We start from the raw sequence: 17365 nt of genomic DNA, 5'->3' as shown, positions 1-17365 counted from the left end.
TTTCGGACTAATAGAAATTGTTCGAAAAAAACCCGCGTAGAAATTTCTTCAGAATTTTTCTTTTAATTGGCCTATTATCTTTAAATTGTTTCTTTTTTTTCAATCTTTCTAATATTTTGTTCTAAATTGTTTTTCGATCATCCACAGTAAAACACTGCCAATATAATAATTATCGATTGATGAATGACAAATAAAATTCCTGAGGATAAAATTTGATTTTCTTTTATGAACTTTCATTCATTTTATTAATAAGTGTAAATAATGATTTTTTTGTCTAACTCGAAAATAATTTTAACTATTTTATTCGTCATTCAGCAATAGATATTATTTTTATTGAACTACATATAATTAGCGAGACAAGAATATAAGTTTTACTATAATCTTATATAACTTTTACTTAAAAAATTCTATTCCATATGTTATTTTTTTTTTTTTTATTTATCATTATGTCCACCCAGAAGAATTGAGACTCTATATAATATTGTCGCCATGTGAAAATGCCTTTGTTTCTTGATTTTATTTTTTTTAGCTCACGCTTTCTTCTTAAATAGCGCAAGCCAATAAAAATTTTGGCTTGCTATTTTTTCTTTATTTAGTTTTTTTTTCTAATCTCATATTTCGTAATGATCAAAAATATATGTATATATTTATATATATTTATAATATTCTTAAATATAATTATGTTGCTTTTTAATAGTTAATTAATGTTAATTATCGGTAATTATATTAGTTAGTTTTACATTGATAGAGGAAAAAATATGTTGTGTCAATTTTCATTATTTTTTCACCTGCCCTTTGTATATATTAACATATATATATTTATGAACCATCACATACTTAAAGTTCAAATAATATTAGTATGTATTCACAATAAGTAAGTGTGCGGGTGTTTTAAATGATCGTGCGCATTTGTATCTTTTTTGTTTTGTTAATTGTCTTGTGTTATACAGTTTGTATTTTGTCTGCGAGTTAATTTAGGTTGTCTCTAGATATATTTATCGATGTATGAAGTTTACTTCCACGTATATTTATGTGTAATTTGAGTAATTAAGTTTATGATAAATGGTATGATGATTTTATATGATTCTATATCGTTGCCAAATATGGCATTTGTTATATCTCTTCGAATAGTATTCAGTAATTATAGATACTATACCACGCAATAGACCTGGGCGTTTTTTTATTTTATTTTATAAATTATCATCATCATCATAAGTTAGTTTTTTATTTTAAACTAATATAAATACTTTTACCACTGATTAGTAAAAATTGATCAATTTTATATAATTTAATCACCCGCAGGACTGTTTTAAAAGTTTCAATTTAAATTGCGTAGCTTATAAATAATTTAAAAATTTTTACCTAACTTATTAAAATATTGATTCGCCAATAACAAAAATAATATAATCGGTGTCATAAGACAATTTAAATAAAAAGATCAAACAATCTTTTAAATACTTGCGTCAAAGAAGATGATGACTTGTTTAGTAATTATTAAGTATAATCAAAAATGATTTCTAATTATATAATATTTTGTTTGCTTTCTTTGATCTGTTTGTTAACGAGATGATACTAACTTTTTGTTTACTGCTCTATAGAGTCTTCCATACTCAGTGGAGGGTTGCAAGGCTCCTGGGCAGGTTGGGTCGCCAGTTGAGAGTTTGTCGGTTGGTTTCCGTCGGTAGATCTACTATTTGCACCGGTATACTCTTTTTGCAATTGCACTAGTCCGCTTACATTTGCAAATTCCTTTTGGTGCGAATAGGAATGTTGAGTTTTCTGATTCGAATGATCTATTTTAAGCTTACTATCACAGGCACTTTTTTTGTCGGTTGATACGGGATAGAGGTTGTGTACATCTGAGTAGTTATTCAGCTGTTGTTGCTGTAAACTCACCGTTTTATTTGATTCGCGGTCATCTTTACCGCCATTGTAAACCTCTTGTTCTCTGTTGATTTTATCTACTTTAGAATCTCTAGTATCCTCGTCTCTACTGGTAGTTCTAGTGACGACCAAGGGGGTCGCCGCAGAAGTAACGCGTTCATTTGTTTGGTCATCAACTTTCGTCCCATCGGGTGAAGGGCTCAAGTCAACGGTAGGAACTCTTTCAGGTCTCTCAGGCAACGATTTTGTCGTTGCTCCTCGATAACTCTCGTCTTCACTGCTGTCTTGCGCCCCTCTGGATAAGGGTGTCCTCCTAGGATTCCGACAGAGTTGGTCCAACAAAGCTTTGCTTCCAATCACATCTGAGTGATAGTGTCCTACTGGGGTTGATGATTGACCTTCTGTACTTAACCGCTGCTCTCTTGGAATACCTGTTTCAAGACTCGATCTGATCAGATTATCTAAAAAGCTTCCGTTTACACCACTGCCATCGTAAAGACTTTCAGCCATTTCTCGGGTTGTTTTTACAATCGACGAACCTCGGGAATTCGACGTTCCTGGTTCTGAATCAGTACCAGCGGTATCTTTATCCCTTTGCTGCTGTACTATTGCACTTCTCTGCTGTTCCTGCAAGCCTCGTATTCTTTGTGTTGCAAAGTATTGTTCAGGGAGCATTGTCGGTACATTAGAAGCACCAGGAATGAAAGGCGAAGACATAAATGGCGGTGGGCCCCAAAAGTTAAATGGATGGGGAAAGGGCAAATGCGGCAGATTTTCTAAAAATGGCGGAATTTTAAGACCATTTGGACCTGATATACTTCCTGGACCAGTTGCAAATGTTTTTTGAGTTTTTACAGGAGCTTTTTTGTCCTGAGGACCAGGTCGTACCGTAGCAGTGGTATTGGTCGATTCCTTGGTTTTGTCATCCTGAGGTTTTTGATCTCTATGGAATTTAAGAAATTAATATTTATTAATAACTTATAAATTTATAATTATTATACGTGTCAAAAGGAAAAGGGCGCATAATTTATTTTTTTATCGTCAATCGACTGGTAGACATATTCTACGCATAAAAATCAAACATTTTCCGAAACTAAAAGGGCATATGTATTTAATTAAGTATCCTTTTAGTTTTAAGAATTTGAAAATTTTATGACCTTAAGCTAAAAATTATAAATTTTTTTCCGAGCAATTTACTAAAATACTTATCTTAAGCCTAAAAATTAAAAAGAATTAACATTTTTGAATTAAAAAAAAAATATTCTGATTTATTATGGCGTATCTATAATCCAAGACAATACACGGAAAAAAGAAAAATAGAAAAATTACATTATGTAATGTAACGTGGCCCTTCATATAAAAAACTAGAAAAATTACAGTTCAGATTGTAATTATTACAGATTTTGTAAGAATTACATTGTAAAATGTAAATATTACATTGAAAGCTCAGAAAATTAACATTCAAGTTTGAATTTAGAAAAATGTTATTTCAAACTGCAATTTTTCTAATTTTTTATACGAAGTGACGCTTATTACTATTTATAATGTAATTTTTCGATGTTTCTTTTTTCCAGGTAGTTAAAGAGAAAATCAGTTAATTTTTTTTTTTTTTTTTTTTTTTATCATATTTATGAACAAAAATTTTTTTATTATTTAATTTTTTATCAACTTTGAGAAAAAAAAATGTGTCGTATGTCAAAAAAATTTCAATCATGTGAATTTTATATTTAATAACAGAGTAACTGCGAAACTAAGCAATTGTTTTCATTTTGTTCCTTTTTATAATAATTGAGCTTTGTCTATTAAACTGTTTTTTGGATCTAACTTGTCTTGTAAAACTGTTTATCAAAATTTTGAATTAAAACTCAAATTTTTTTCGCCTTTATAGCTTTAGGCACTACTTTTTTAAAAGTTTAAGGGGCGCATGTCTTGAGATACGTCCTTTTAGCTTTAAGATGTTTAAATTATATTTTTACAGATCTTTTATTTGTGTTTTGAATGATTTTAAAACAAATTTTTTTGTGCGCTTTTTACCTTTTCACACGTGATTATTTATGATAATTATTTACCTTTTTCTAGGTCTCATAAGATGTCTTTCTTTAACTTTATACTCTAAAGTGGAATGTGGTACACCATAGTAACTTCCTGCTCTGTGAACGCTCATTTCTCCTCTTTGTACAGCGCGAACAGCTTCAACAAGACTATCCCTATCATAATTTCTATATTTTCCTCTTTTGGGTCTAGTACCTTTGCCACCAGAGCTTGCTTTTGATTTACTATCTTGGGATTGAAGTTTTTGTTGCTGTATTTGTGACTGCTGCTGAGATTGGGGCTGCTGAGGTGGTGTATACCGTCCTCTTTTATACGGATTCGAATCACTGAGTATTGCGGCGGCTTGGCCTGGAGCTGAGGGCTGACCAGCTAAATTAGATTGTCCTTCTTGAAACTTCGAGCTAATACTTTTAGCTATAACGTCACGAAAATTGACGCCTACTGCTTTACCAACAAGAGAATTGGTGGGACTACTTGTGCCTGAGAAGGCTGGACTTGCGCGTTCTATAAGACCAGGACTCGTTGCAGTACCAGATATCGCTGCAAAACCTTGGGCAAATGCAGTTGATGTTGGTTCCCCGTTATTTTTGCTTGAACCTGATGTGCCCGCTGGCTTGTAGGACGGAATTTTCAGTATAGCTCTGCCTTGAGCACTGTCACTCGCTTCTTCTTCAATTGCCGGATTAAAATCATTATTCGTCATAGGAAGATTTTGTTGAGCTTGTGATGACTGATGGAATTGATGGGAATGAACCAGCTGTTGCTGATTTTGATCTCCATTTAGGTTATTGTGTGTTCTCTTGTCTTCAGTCATTAGCCGTTTCATAGCTTCAGGTATTTTGTAGTCTTGAGACTCCAAGTCTGCAAATAAATAAATATTAGAGAATTGTTGATTTTAGTTGGTACAAATAACTACACTTAATAAAATATTTGAAATTAGTTTCTATCGATTTTTGAAAGCTTACAATGACTGGTCGTAGGTGTTAAGTACTGCAGACCAAGAAAATTAAAAAAAAAATATATATTCTGTTAAAAGTGACCTAATTACACCTTTTAGCTTGATAGAAACTTAATTTCATTAATTAACTACACAAACAAAAATTTATTTTGAAAAAATGAGCAATGTAATAAGAAATAAATTTATTGAAAATCTTAAACAATTCTATTTTTTAGATGAAGAAATAAAAATTTTTTTCTCAGTAAGTCTCTACACGGAAAGAATAAGATTACACTGGATAACATTCCAGATTATACTCAGTGACATCTGTAGTGAAAAGAAATTTCAGATAGTAGCTAGTATAATCCAAATTGTACTGAGTGATATCTGGGTTATACTCATTGTATTGTCCCATTTCCCATAGTGAAATTTCAGATTATACTGCGTAAGATTCCACTGGATATAATCCGAGATTTTATCCTATAAAATTTGCATTATACTCAGTAGAATTTTGGATTATACTCAGTGATATCTCCGCGATATCACTCAGTAAAATCTGGATTATACTAGCTACTATCTGAAATTTTTTTTACTACAAATGTCACTGAATATAATCTGGAATGTTATCCAGCGTAATCTTGTTCTTTCCGTGTAGTTAAAAAAAATTTTTTTTTTGATTTGGAAAAAAATAATTTTAAATAGACAACTTACAAATTTTCATCCAAATTTTTATTTTTCTAAATTTAAAAAACTTTTTTTCATTAAAATAATTTTTTCTTTCTTCAGCTAAAAAATAAAATTGTTTAAATTTTAAACAAATTTATTTTTTATTACAAAATTTTTTTAAAAATAAATTTTTTCTCTGTGTACTAGATCAGTAAAATATTAACCTTTAAATGGTGCTGCAGCAGCAAGCATTTTCTGAATGTATGGACCGATGTTAGGATGCTCAAAGCCTGGCCATTCCGTGCCGGATTCTTGGCCACGTTGAAGCAGAGTCCTAAGTGAGTCTCCACCTCCAGCTTCTAAAGCCGAAAATCTTACGAGATCTTCCAGTGAAAGTAAAGGTTTTAATAAAGCTTTTTCAACTTCTTTCTCGTCTTCAGCACCAGACAGTTCCTTGTCATCCGCCTGCAGAACAATTAATCTCTTTTATCATCCATTAAACAATTCTTACAAAAGTATTTAATACTATCATTCTCGAATAGATGATTAATCTAACATTTATTCTTAAATTTGTACGACTGTGTGATAAATAACTTTTCAATGTATCTGTCTTGAAAAAATAGTGTTTGATGTTTTAGTTTACATAAGTGTTTCGAATATAGTGGAGTCTCTGCAACTTTTATTGCGATCAGTATTTAATTTCCGAAGTCTAAGTTAGAGAAGAAAAAAGTTGGAGAGACTCCACTGTATCTTAGTTGGACGCGAAATAATCAAGCGTCATGCAGGTATGAGATAACATCGAGCAAAATTGATAGTATTTTATACGAATGTATAAATTTTATTAAATTAAATAAATAAATATTGACTGCAGTTATCACTATGGCACAATACTGTGTACATTATTTTTAGTAGGTCATACTGAGACAACTTATTTGGAGTTTTAAATTCTGATAATTATTTCATTTATCTTGATAAATCAATTTAATTAGAATATTTGATTTGTAATAAGAATTATTTGGAATAAGTGTTGTTTCATTGAATTATTGCTCTAATTAATTCAGTTTCGTACAGATATCACAATCGAATTTCTTTCATTTAGACGAATATTCATTTTATCATTTATAGTTGTGATAAAATAAATTGTGATTTTTTTAAGGAAATTCATGCGTAAGACTTAATAGTTAATATACATTTATAATTTTTAGTTTTGATAAGTTTCATCATAGTGATCTTCCTTCAAAAATTTAAAATTCGTTATTGATTATTTCAAAAAGTTATTAACGATTAAAAATTAGATTTTTAACATACTACCTTAGGGCAAATCAGCATTTTTTAAATTTAAAATTATAATTTTTATATTATAAAGTAGATACTATAATAAATAATATTTTAAAAAATTATCTGATTCAAGCAGTTTTTATAAATGCATCAAAAAGATAGTGTTAACAAACGTTTAAATTAATTATTTATTATTTTACTTGGTACAATTGAAATTATCTTAGTTGATTTTTGACCGTACTGAAAACAAGCACTTCAATTCAGCTAATTACATGGTTAGAAATAACAGATTTGTCAAATTTAATAAACAATAAAGATCGACGGCAAATCAACGACTAATTTAGATTTACTGATTTTCTAAAGTAGATGCCTAAAAAATATTTTAGGTAAACAAAAAAAATTTTTAAATCATTATAAGATTGTTGATATATTTAAAAAAAGTTTGGAAAATCCAAAAGTGCACGACTCATAATGCTCATTTAATTATGAAATATAAAAAAAAAAAAAAAAAAACTTAAGTCGTTCAAAATTAATTGCCGAAAAAACAGCTGTATATACATATGTGTAGTAGGAAGGTACTGCACAAGCGCCCCTGGTGGAATAAAATGTACATAATATCTATAGATATAGATATATCACCATCCATGTTAATTTTACATGGATATATATAGATATACAGTCTTGTAGTTTTCGTTTTTTATTAATTGTAATTAAACGACACTGAATTAATTAACCATTCGCATTCAGTGACCTACAATCGTCGATTAGAATTTAAAAAAAAAAAAATTTAACTCAAATAATTGATTTTTTCACAAGTTATAGTGTTTCCGGGGTTTCATACATGACGGACAGGAAAATTTTTTGACCTATTTTGATGTTTTTTTCCGTTTCTATTGCAGTAAATCAATTTTTAGAAATTATGGAATTAATCTCCATTAAATTATCTCGACAATAGTATGCAAAATATCTTGATTCCGTAAACTAACAAGGCTATAATACTAAAAATAGTTGCTAAAATGAGGCGAAAAAAATTTTTCGATCGTAAAGCACTCTCTGATGCTTCGCATCATGACTCGTGCAATTTTTCTCAAGACTTCATTAAATTTCATAAAAAGCTAATATTCATTTGACTCTAGCGTAGCGCATGAACATCCTTAAATTGTCCATCTAATGCAAATAAGTCAGTACAACTTATTTTTTTTCTTATAAGTTAAATGAGCGTTATAAATCGTGCACTTTTTGATTTTCCAAACTTAATATTATTTCGGTTTTTTGTTTATTACTTCTCTAATAATAATCCATATAGAAAACAAAATTTTTTGTTTTTCTTTTTTTTTTTTTTTTTTTTTTCAAAAAAATTATTCAAAGTGTTTATATGTGAAATTTTTGAGTATTTAATTTTTCAACCTTTTCAATATCCCGGTATAAAAACCAAATTTCTATTAGACCTTCACTGAAAAATTATTTTAATTAATTAATTTAATTAATTTATAAAATTCCCATTACGTTTAAAAATTTTTATCAAGATCCCAAAAAATGTAATAAAAAGTTAGTATATATTTGACTCTAGCGTAGAGAGAAATTATAACAAGCGAGCTTTTTTATAAATTTTTTCCGACCCGACAAAATTTCAAATTTTATTTTTAGGTGAGAATAGAGCCTACACGGAAAGAAAAATATGGGAACTATTCCCATGATTTTATGGGAACAGTTCCCGAGCAATTGTAGGAACTATTCCGATGAATTATGGGAACTGTTCCCATAATTATAGGAAATTTTCCCAGAATTATGGGAAAATTTCCCATAATGATGGGAATGGTTCCCATAATGGTATAGGAATGGTTTCTATAATTATAGGAATGATTTTTATACAATTATAGGAACCATTCCTATAATATTATGGAAAATATTCCCATAATGATATAGTAATGGTTCCTATATCATTATGGGAACTATTCCCTTAATGGTATAGGAAGGATTCCTAGAATATTATAGAAATCATTCCTATACTATTATGGGAATCATTCTCAAAATAAAATAAAGATAAAATCTTCGTGCGGAGTGAGTTCGAAATGATTCCTATAATATATACACGGAAAAAAAAAAATTGGGCAGCCACATGATTTTCATATTGTAGGCAATAATAGTTAAAACAACAATAATAATTAAATACTAATAATAATAATCATAATAGTAATAATCTATATTATTAAGAGAATAAGGAAAATTTTGTGGCCAGTGTATTTATGTGATAAAATGGGTTTTTGCTTGGAGTTGTGCCTTTTCAAGGTTTCATATCATTCTCACTAATAGTCAATTTATTATAATAAGAATTTAGGCTGCATTCGAAAATGCTCTGTGTCTAGACTAGATACATAATGAAGAAATGACCTTGTATCTGGTAAACTATTGATATTTTTGAAAATATAAGCTCATCCCGATGTTACACTCATCAAGAGCTTTCATTTGAGTGCCCACATGCATTTTTTATATATTTTTCATATATACATATATATATATATATATATATATATATATATATATATATATATATATATAATATATATATATATATAATATATATGAATATATATAATATATATATATATATAATATATATATGAATATATAAAATATATGAAAAATTGATGTGGGTACTCAAATGAAAGGTCTCGATGAGTGTAATGTCGGGATGAGCTTATATCTTCAAAAATGTCAATAGTTAACAAGATACAAGGTCATTTCTCAATTATATGTTTAGAGATAGAGCATTTTCAAATGCAACCTAAATATCTATTATAAATTGACTATCATCATAAATTGACTATCGACGAGAATGATATGAAACCTTGAAAAGGCACAAATTCATGTCAAGTCTTTTGCAATGACACTAAATTTCACTAAAAAATCGATTTCATCATGTGACTATCCAGGAGATAAAATTGTTCTTATTCTCTTAATAATATGAATTATTATTATTATTATTATTATTATTATTATTATTATTTAATCATTATTGTTGTTTTAACAATTATTGCCTGCCACATGAAAATCATGTTGCTATCATATGAAAGTCATGTATCTTCCACAGGAATGTATCATGCGGCAGCCCCAATTTTTTTTTTTTCCATGTAGGATTTAAACCTATATGTTGTGGAAACCATTCCTATACTATTATGAGAATGGTTCCCATAAATTATGAAAACCATTCCTATAATAGTATAGGAATGATTCCTATAGCATTATGGGAACCATTCCCATAATATTATAGGAATAGTTCCCATAATATTATGGGATTAGTTTCCATAATGATATAGGAATAGTTTCTATAATAGTATAGGAATTATTCCTATAGCATTATGGGAACCATTCCCATAATGGTATAGGAATAGTTCCTATAATTTTCTTTCCGTGTATGGATTTATCGCGCTTAAGGTTTGAAAAATTCTTGACTGAAATATAAATATTCATTTAAGATTCAAGATCGAAATTATCGAAGGATAAAGTAGGAATTTTTTTAAGAGTAAATTTTCTGGTTAAAAAAAGTCAAAAATGAAATTTGACTTCGAAAAGTCAACTTTTATTTATGCGTGCATCTAAATGATATTTCAAGCAGTACAGCGCGAAAATTGATATCCAGCATAATTTTTTTATTTATTACACAAAATACATCTAATAATATGAAAAAAATATGTATCGAATGCATTGCAAAAAAAATAAACGAACCTGAGCTCAGTATAATGAAAATAAAAGAATAATTATACGAATTATCTTTGTGAATGCTTGCCCAAAACTTACCTCGATTTTCAGAATTTTTCGGACATCAAATAGCCGAATGTTTAACTAAAAATATTGATAACGATATTAAAAATGATAGTTCATGCGGAATTAAACGAAAACTAATGGATATTTATAGAAATCTGGAATTATATCGGTTATAAGTTTATTTTCGGTGCTCATGTGTAAATCATGCAGATGCTTACTCTATACAGATTCATTAATTATTAGTCATGCTAGAGGTTCGTTTTGGGGAAGCTCCATTCCTTCTCTCTGATCAAATATATTGGAGATTCAAAGAATATAAGATAATATCATCTTAGAGATAACAAACGAGAAATAAAGTTAATTGTAAGTATAGTACGAAAATTTATTTTTTTCGCGGTAGTAAGTTAAATTATTTCCATACTGATGACCCCAATTTAAAAGTTAAGTAGAGGATTTTAATTTTAATAATAACACCCGAATAATATTTTTTATACAGAATTAGAATCTGCTAGGATCTTGTTATTCTGTAAGTATAGAAATTTTATTTGTTGGAAGCTTACTGTAGAAACAATTGCAATTAAAAAAAAAAAATTCAATGTGTTTCTTAATTTTGCACGAAAAAAATTTAATATTGTAATTAATCAAAAATAGATCGGATCTATAGTTTCAATTTTTTCGGAGTAGTTATTCGCTGTCAGCCTTGTAACGCATCTTACTACTTCTTACTACAAAAATTGAAAATTTACAAGAAAAAATATTATGAAAAGAAAAATAACTTTTTATTCAACAGTATAAGTTTGTATGCGTTTCAAGAAATATTTATTTTTAAATAAATGACTTCTGTTATGTTTCGAAAATAAAACTCATTTTGAGAAATTTAAAAGCAATTGTTTCTATACTTGTACTTAAGGGTGGTAGACACTGTGACGAATAAAAAAAAAAATTTCTTTTGCTTTCAATCAAAACTTATAAACTCAAAAATATGTGTATAAAATTTTAGATCAAATTTTCGAAAATTTTTAAAGCTATAATCACTTTAGTAAGAGCAGGTAACCGACCGTTTTCGTTCAGCGCTCAGACAAAAATGTCGAATCCAGTCAATAAAAAAATTTTTAAAATCATGGACACCACTGGAGATAAGGAAGAACAACCTCCATATGGTCCAGAACTAAATAGTTTAATTTGAATATAAATATTTCAAGAGATACATGATTTTAGAGTAACGTCAAGTAAAATAGACTGAAAACTTTAAACGCGTTTTTCTGAAAACAACTTTTTCAAGATTCGCGTCAATAACACAAACAAATATCAACCGATTTTCAAAATTTTCTTTTGTTCATCTTTACAGTTGCTAAGGTTGTACGTAGCTGTTTTAAAAATTTTTGATTTTTAAAATTTTTTAAGGTCGTTTGAATCCAAAAAAAGCCAAAAATATGAAAAAATTTTCAATCAGTCGTTATTTTTTTTTTCAAATCAAAATAAAAAAAAATCGGCTACGTGCAGCGATAATTACATTCATACAGATTATAACGTAACAAAAATTTTTTTTCGCATGACCCGTTTTCGAGATAACGATGTGACCATGAAAGGGGAATTTTTTTTGGGGCTGGACAAGAATGTTAATAACTTTGTTACGGTTTGATATTTCTTCGTGAAAATTTAGGATATTAATCTTCAATGTACATTTAATAAAACAAAAAAAAAACCTGATCATACACAGTAAAAAATTTTGCGTCATTGTGTAAAGTGTTAAAATTTCTGTGTTGAATATTACACTCTAGTATATAGAATTTAACACTTTCGTGTGTTGATTTAATGATTTAACACACTAGAATGTTAAATTCTACACACTAGAGTCTAATATTTTACACACAAATTTTAACACTCTACACAATGACGAAAAATTTTTTACTGTGTAAAAGAAAAATTCCCGATAGTCACCGATTTTTTCGACCGTCACAGTGGCTATCCCCCTTAAATTACCAGCTTCTGATTCAGTATTGTAATTTGATAAGCTTTTAGTTCCAATTCCCGTAGAATAATTATTATTTAAAAAATAAATGACAAAAAATTGTAAATACTAGAAAGATTCTAATTCTGGATAAACTTAAATGAAAGTATGTTATAGATATCTCAATGTAATAAATAGAACTTGGAAAAAAACTTTTCTTCCATAATATTTATATATAATTTATTTGTTAAATTTAAATTTTTTCATCCCCAAAACCTACCTCATCCATTGGCGAGGACGGAGTATTTGCGGAGGCATTTTGGGTCGTATTTGGTGTAGATGGTGTTGTTGCTGTTGTTGTAGTTATTGTTGTTGTTGTTAATAAGGTAGTAGATGTATTGGTTGATGCTGAAACACCAGACTCGTGGGTGTGTGAGTGGGTGCTAGTCAGAGACGCGTCTCTTTCACGTTCCATTGCAAGCTTGTAGACCTTATTACGTAAGGTGCTTCTTGGTATTCCATAGATTACAGCTGCCCTTCGCGTTCCAAGTTTTCCACTTTGAATATCCCTGAGTGCAGCTTGTAACTCTTCTTCTGTGTAAGTTCGCCTTCCACCACCTACTACAGACACACCACCTGCTCCAACCGGACCTGTCAATCTTGGTTTGGCGCGGAAAGATGAGCTGTTTAATAAAATTTATTTATTTTAATTTTTTTAATCGAAAATATTTTTCTTGTGTAATTTTTACCGATGCCCGAAATATCTTGTGCCAAAAGATAAAAGGGCGCATCATTTTTTTTTATCGCCATTCGACTGGTAAATTTATTCTACGCATATTAATCAAATATTAAATCAAACGCTAAAAGGGCGTATATATTTAATTGTGTGCCCTTTTAATTTTAGGAATTTAAAAATCTTATGGCCTTAAGCTAAAAGGGCCTATAAATTTTTTTTCTGAGCAATTTACTAAAATGCTTATCTTAAGCCTAAAAATTAAAAAAATGTTGCAGTCAACGGGGGCGTATTCTAACTATATGCTCTTTTAAAATTAAAATTAGAAATATTTTTAGAAAAATTACAAAATACATAAAAGCTCAAAAAATGAACATTTTAAAAAAATGATTCTGACTTATGGCCTACCTATAATCCAAAACAATAATTAAAGGAAAAATCTGTAAATTTTGGTTTTTTTTTAAAATAATTTTTATGAAAAAAATTTTTTTAACAAAAAATTTAAGATTTAAAATAAAAATTTAGATCTAACTTGTCTCGTGAAACTATTTGTCAACATTTTGTATTAAAATTTCAATTTTCATTAGGCACTACTTTCCTAAAAGCTTAAAAGGCGCATGTCTTGTAAAACAAATATTAAAAAAAATTTTTTTGTGCGCCCTTTTAGCATGGATCTCTACCTCTTAATTATACGAAAAATCAGGATGTTGAAAATAAACCAGCAATTTTTTTTAATTTTTCTGTTAGTCTATAAATATTAAATTTTTCATGAAATATAAATTTGCTCCTACTCGATCATTTATAATAAGTATAGATTATTATAATAATAACTATTATAATAATAATAGTCCCAATCACATCACGATAAAATCACACAACATATTTATCTAATATTGCATCTTCTTATGATTAATAAAAACATTTAAAACTAACTTAAAAATGATAAAATCACTTTCAGAATATTATCTATGCACGTCAGGATTAATAAATATCAAATATCAATACTCTTATCATTTTTTGCTTTGATAAAAGTGCTATATATTAAATATTCAAAAAATATTAAATTGATTTAGTTTTTCATAATTTAAAATTCTTTGCCAAATAAAATACTTTAATATAAAAAAAAAAAAAAAAACTGAAACTAATAAATAATTTTTTAATAAATTTATTCGATTGAATATTCTTTCAAAGTTATTTTGACAATTAAAAATATAAATAAAAAAAAATGATACACAAAGTATCAAAGTTTTTTTTAAATAAAAGGTGATAAGATTAAGTGTAAATGAACCCAGGGCTAACTTTAAAATCTTGTCCTTCATATGAGATATAATGTGAGTGCATTGTTCTCGAGAGCATGTTGCGCGTTGCCTGACTCTGAATTTATACTGATAAAAGTACGTATCCAGTTTGGTAAACTTTGTATTCGGCTGATGATATCAAGGCATCCACCCATGATCAATTGCTAAGTGAATGAACTTGAGCATCTGTTTTGCTAAATATTTATTTTATTTCGTTTTAATATTGTAAACTTTTTATAAAACGTACTGGAAACGACGAGGGAGTTGAACCGACCGAATGAGTCTTTAACGAATTTCGAGGTGAAAGACATTACTCTCTTGTAATCTTATCGGTTAGCGGGTATGAACCAGCTTGAGTATTTGCTATCTTTTTCTTATTCTTCTGCCGGTTGTTGCACAACTCTTTCACTCTTTTGTTAAGTCAGGAGGTACAGATTACAGTGCAGCTAATAATAGAAGACGATAAAAAATTTTACGCGCTAAAATATCGGGGTATGAAAATTCACGATACAAAAGCAATGCAATTTTCGCCAGTAATTTATTGGATTTTTCTTAACTAATAATTATAATTTAGGTCTCCATTTTTCGTTATTATGCATGAATACTTATAAATATATTTTACAGTTTTAACAAGAAAAATGTGAATTACTAAAGTTTATAAAATTTTTTGTATCGAACTATTTAGCAGTTACTTATTGCTTATAAAAGTTTGTTCAATTTTTCAATAGATGTCAATACTTGAGATCACCAGCTATTGAATTATTAAAAAATACAGAATTTAGAGTAATTTTTTTTTAGACATTTTTGGTACCAGATAAAATTTTCTTTTGCGGTATTAAAAACGGCGACAAATTACATTACATTTACTCAAAATGAGTTATCATATTCAAGTAAGTAAAAAAGTAATTTTCCTACAATTTCAATGGTATAAAAATGCAAAACTTCCATAGATAGTTAACTATTTTTTTTTTGGTCATATAAAAAAAATTAATACTTACGCAAATAAACTTTTAGGATCTAACCCTGTCGGCATTCTCAGAGGTATTTTTTGTTGTTCCAGCACAGATATGTTGTTTTCCTAGAATGAGATTTTTTGTAAATTTTTATGATGATCTTAATAAGTTATTAATAGGAGGTTCCGTGAAAAATCACTTTTCTTACAATATTCTTCAATTTTTGAATGATTTTAAGTGTCCTCTATACGAATAAATTTTTTTTAATAATCCTTGCGATGCAATTGAAATTGGACATCTAACATGTATTTCCTATCCTGACCGTAGTTAGAGTGAATATTTTATTGAATAACAACCATATTTTTCTTAGGATTTTTTTGAAAAACTGAGAATATTTAATTGAAGTTATAACAAGTATTTTTGATCAAAAATAACATAAACGAGCGGTATTGATTTTTTTATAAAAAATATTGAAGCTAGCGACTTTCGATATATTACGTGACTGGAAGTAAATGAGCGATAGTCTATATTTTTCTTGCTGATGAACCTCCTTAATATATATGCACGGAAAATTTTAATTTTTGCCTTTAAGAAGAGGGAGAGCTACTGTACGAAAAAAAAACAATTCATTTTTTATTCCTGTTAATCAAAATTGATATGCTAAAAAATATGTGTGTAAAATTGTAGATAAAAATTTCGAAAATTTTCGGAGATAGTCACTCTAGTGAGACTAGGTATACCGATCGTTTTCGCTCAAATAAATATCAATCCAAAGAAAAAGTCAAAAATATGAAAAAATTTTCAATCAGTTACTAATTTTTTTCAAGTCAAAATAAGAAGAAATCGGTTATGTGCATCGATAACCATATTCATACAGATTATAACGTAACAAAAAATTTTTTTTGGATGTCCCGTTTTCGAGATAGTACAACCATGGTGAAAGCATTTTTTGTTCGGCTGCACAGTAAAAAATTTTTCGTCATTGTGTAAAGTGTAAAAATTTTTGTGTAGAATTTAACATTTTAGTATGTTGATTCAACACAATAGAGTGTTGATTCAACACAAATTGTGTAAAAAAAGTCATCAATACAAATTTTTGTGTTAAATTTGACGAAAAATTTTTTACTGTGTGGGCAAGAATTTGAATAACTTTGTAACGATGATATTTCTTAATATAAATTTAGAATATAAATTTTCAATGTACATTTGATAGAACAAAAAAATCTGATCCCCAAATTTATTTATTTTTTCGATCAAAAAAATTTCCGAAAATCACTTATTTTTTCGGCCGTCAAAGCGGCTACCCTTAAGGTAGTTGTCATGGTACAATATTGTCAAAAAATTAGAGATATTATACGCGCCGCAAAAGTATCTGAGCTTGTAGCTAAGTAATCCATAATTTTTACGCAAGACTGTACCCTTGAAGACGCAACCCATACAATTGTTTCTATCCGACTCCGTAGAAATATACTTTTTTCATAAATTGTTGAACTTTAATCCGTTATTTATAAATAATTAGACCGCTAAAAATTTTTTTTTATTTTTTTTTAAACTCACAACAAATACATTAAAAGACTCAGTTTTTTGAAAGTTTCGGACAGTTAGTTTTTTTTTATAACTAAGAAACTGGTACAGAACTGCAAAGAGCGTATGAAATCAATGTTAAATATCCAATTTTTAATTGAATTCATCTCGGGTTATAGGTGGTCAATCGACTTCAAATTTTTAGGGTAATTATATCTTCATGTCCTTAATAAGTATACAAAAATTTATAATTTTTTGACGGTATGCCTTAACTACAACAACTACCTTAAAAAAACTTAACAGTAAAGAAAACTTTGACCGCTT

At 28.5% G+C, this 17365-nt stretch overlaps 1 protein-coding gene across 6 annotated transcripts in view; it reads right to left on the bottom strand.

The window, feature by feature from the left end:
• LOC123271993 (mushroom body large-type Kenyon cell-specific protein 1) overlaps positions 1–17365 on the bottom strand; it is a 96162-nt gene that overhangs the window by 11753 nt on the left and 67044 nt on the right. For 5 of the 6 annotated variants that reach the window (XM_044738558.1, XM_044738559.1, XM_044738556.1 and 2 more), the window contains 5 exons: positions 15563–15642; positions 12814–13216; positions 5764–6004; positions 3954–4797; positions 1578–2827 (listed from right to left, as the gene is read on the bottom strand). In XM_044738558.1, the coding sequence (XP_044594493.1) occupies positions 1585–2827; positions 3954–4797; positions 5764–6004; positions 12814–13216; positions 15563–15642 (2811 nt within the window). In that variant the 3' untranslated portion in view covers positions 1578–1584. Of the gene's footprint in view, positions 1–1573; positions 2828–3953; positions 4798–5763; positions 6005–12813; positions 13217–15562; positions 15643–17365 lie in introns of all 6 variants that reach the window. The other variant, XM_044738555.1, reaches the window with a different exon arrangement.

Source organism: Cotesia glomerata, linkage group LG9, assembly GCF_020080835.1.
Source record: "Cotesia glomerata isolate CgM1 linkage group LG9, MPM_Cglom_v2.3, whole genome shotgun sequence".
Taxonomy (NCBI): domain Eukaryota; kingdom Metazoa; phylum Arthropoda; class Insecta; order Hymenoptera; family Braconidae; genus Cotesia; species Cotesia glomerata.
Note: the sequence above shows the minus strand (reverse complement) of the source record. Positions and strands in the feature narration are given on the sequence as shown.